The following is a 2,681-nucleotide window of genomic DNA, read 5'->3' on the forward strand; positions in this document are numbered from 1 at the left end:
TCTTACGATATTTAAATTTTTCCAACAAATATTTTTGTTTCAGAAAAATATTTTGGTCTGACTGGAATCGCGCTTCTCCCAAATTGGAATGGGCTAATGAAGATGGAACAGACCGAGCAATCTTCCTTCAGGGTGATTACGTTAAGCTGCCAAATTCATTAACTATCGATTGGGCGACGGATGAGCTATGTTGGGCTGACGCCGGAACGTTCACGATAAGTAAATATAGATTTTAATCACGTGAACGCGTCGAAATAACATCCATTAATCTTAGAAGGAAAATGTCCGATGGTATGATATGTTTCATTATCATAGAGCTTGCTACTTTAATAACAAATAATCTCTTTTTCTAAGATTGTATTGAGATAGACAGCAAGAGAGTCACTGTCGTAGCAAATGAACTTACTTATCCGTTTGGCTTGGCAATTTCTCAAAATCATTACTACTGGACCGACTGGAAAACGTAAGAGAATAAAATATTCGCTCGCCCGCAGACAATCCAGAGAATGCTATAAAACGTAAAAGTTTTTATATTACGCTTCTTCCATTGCAGCCACAAGATCGAAGTCGGCATGAAGACTAATGGCGAAAGACGCACACCACTGTCTGTTCCGCCAGGTGGAAGTGGAAAACTGTATGGTATTGTGGTTGTTCCCGAGTCATGTCCTAGAGGTAAATTCTTCATCTCCATAGAAATCTATTCCTAAAAATTAAAAAATATTTCTAGGAAATATATATAATTTCAAATTTTACTGCGTCAGTCAAGAAGTTTCGACTGAAATCTGAATTAACATCATGAGAAATTTTACAAGTTTTTCTCTACAGAAAGAAAGTTGCTAAAAATGAGAAATATCAGAAATTCTATAATTCACTTGTTTGCAGTGACAAATGTGTGCCAGTACGACAACGGAAGGTGCAACAAAAATCAGCTTTGTCTACCAGACGGTCAAGGCGGCAGGACGTGTGCGTGCGCGGATGATGTGACAGGATCCTGTACCGATTCCCGTTATTTGTCTTAGATCTGTCTTCGATTTTGTATAAAAATAAAACAACGTAACGCAACAAAACAAACAACTCACGTTCGATATTACGGTAGCTGATAAGAAAGTTTTGCACTGGCGTTCACATCGAGCTAAAATCGCAATTACATTAGACCAAATGTAAATTATAACATTATTTGTAATATCAATTAGCTGTCACCGATATTCTCAAATCTACTTATATCTATCAATCGCGACATGCGATACAAATTGTATTGCGACTCGATCTTATTTAATAAAAATGAAGGAAACGATAACGAGCACTGATATTCATATAATTACAACCATTTCCATCTACATTTCTCATCCATGTAAATCTTTTCCGAGTTTATCCACCTGAGTGTTATAATTAACTACGTAGAGAAAAAAATGGAAATTCAAAGAAACTTTATATAAAACTGCTCTACAAAGATAAAAAATGATTATACTCATAATGTAATAAGAAGTAAAATCCAATTACCAACGATTATCACATTACTACAAATATTTTACTTTATGTACATATATACTGTATATACCATATGTACATATGTGTCATATTTATATATATAGAGCTTGTAAAATTGATTAAATTTCGATATTTCTTTCTGCAAGAAAATGTAAAGAGATAAATGTAAGTATAAATTTTTTCTAATACAGCTGATCAATTTGTCAATTTTATTTCATTCGTATAATATAAAATAAGTTGTTACGCTGTTATTTATAAAATAAAAGTAAACTGTTCTGTATAGAGAAAATTTCTAACAAAAAATAATATTTATAACAAAGCGGATAAGATATATTCTTTAATATCTTTATAATATGCAGAACATTTCCTTGCTAAACATTTCTTCGGAGAAAGCGATATGTAATCGCTTACTGTTGCGTGTAAATTTAAAGAGTAATACGATGAAAAAAGAATATAAGGATATAAGGAGAAAAAGAGTGATGATCTCAAAAACCTTCAAAGAACTTAGTGCTCTCGAATGAATTCGCACAGAACAAAAATCTCTTGGAAATGCATTTTGACATAGACTTATTTTTTTCTATCGTTCTACAATAAAATAGTAAAAGTTTTAAAAATAGAGATGCAAATCTTATTGTAAATAATTGTAAATCAGATAAAAAAGAGATATTATTTTATTAATACTCTTTTTTAAGTAATATTATGAATAAATGATATTACATAAGGTGCGTGTTAAAATAAGACGACTTAAAATAAATCGGAAGGTCAACGCGCCGCAAGAAGTGGAAAAGCTCAGTGCTTTATTTTAACAGTACATGCATTTCTGGCCAAACAAAACAATATAAGGTATATTTAAAATTAATAATCAGTCAATGAAGTGATTATCTGATCGTGAAAATTAATGGACGATATTTGACAAATTTCATTATAGATTTTTTTATATTTGGAAATTTCGGAAATCAATAATAGATATGTAATTTAATAATCAACGCAACTTATATTTATTATGTAGGGGAGATTGAGGCTGCCAGTTTTTGAATATAATTTTTTAGAAGAAAGTTAATGCAAGATTTTAGAATACTAGTAGTTATGTAGTAAAAACTTTGCAAATCCTTGCAAATTTTCCTACTGCATACATTACAGTACATCCACATTCCTTAGAGACTTTAAATATTAAATAAATATTATTCTTATAT

At 31.0% G+C, this 2,681-nt stretch overlaps 1 protein-coding gene across 4 annotated transcripts in view; it reads left to right on the plus strand.

Moving 5' to 3' along the window:
• Positions 1–1,297, plus strand: part of LOC108691029 (nidogen-2) — a 23,871-nt gene extending 22,574 nt beyond the window's left edge. For all 4 annotated transcript variants that reach the window (XM_018198645.1, XM_018198646.1, XM_018198647.1 and 1 more), the window contains 4 exons: positions 44–219; positions 355–463; positions 554–672; positions 883–1,297. In XM_018198645.1, the coding sequence (XP_018054134.1) occupies positions 44–219; positions 355–463; positions 554–672; positions 883–1,019 (541 nt within the window). In that variant the 3' untranslated portion in view covers positions 1,020–1,297. The remainder of the gene's footprint in view (positions 1–43; positions 220–354; positions 464–553; positions 673–882) is intronic.
• The last annotated feature ends 1,384 nt before the right edge of the window (positions 1,298–2,681 follow it).

Source organism: Atta colombica, unplaced genomic scaffold, assembly GCF_001594045.1.
Source record: "Atta colombica isolate Treedump-2 unplaced genomic scaffold, Acol1.0 scaffold38, whole genome shotgun sequence".
Lineage (NCBI taxonomy): Eukaryota > Metazoa > Arthropoda > Insecta > Hymenoptera > Formicidae > Atta > Atta colombica.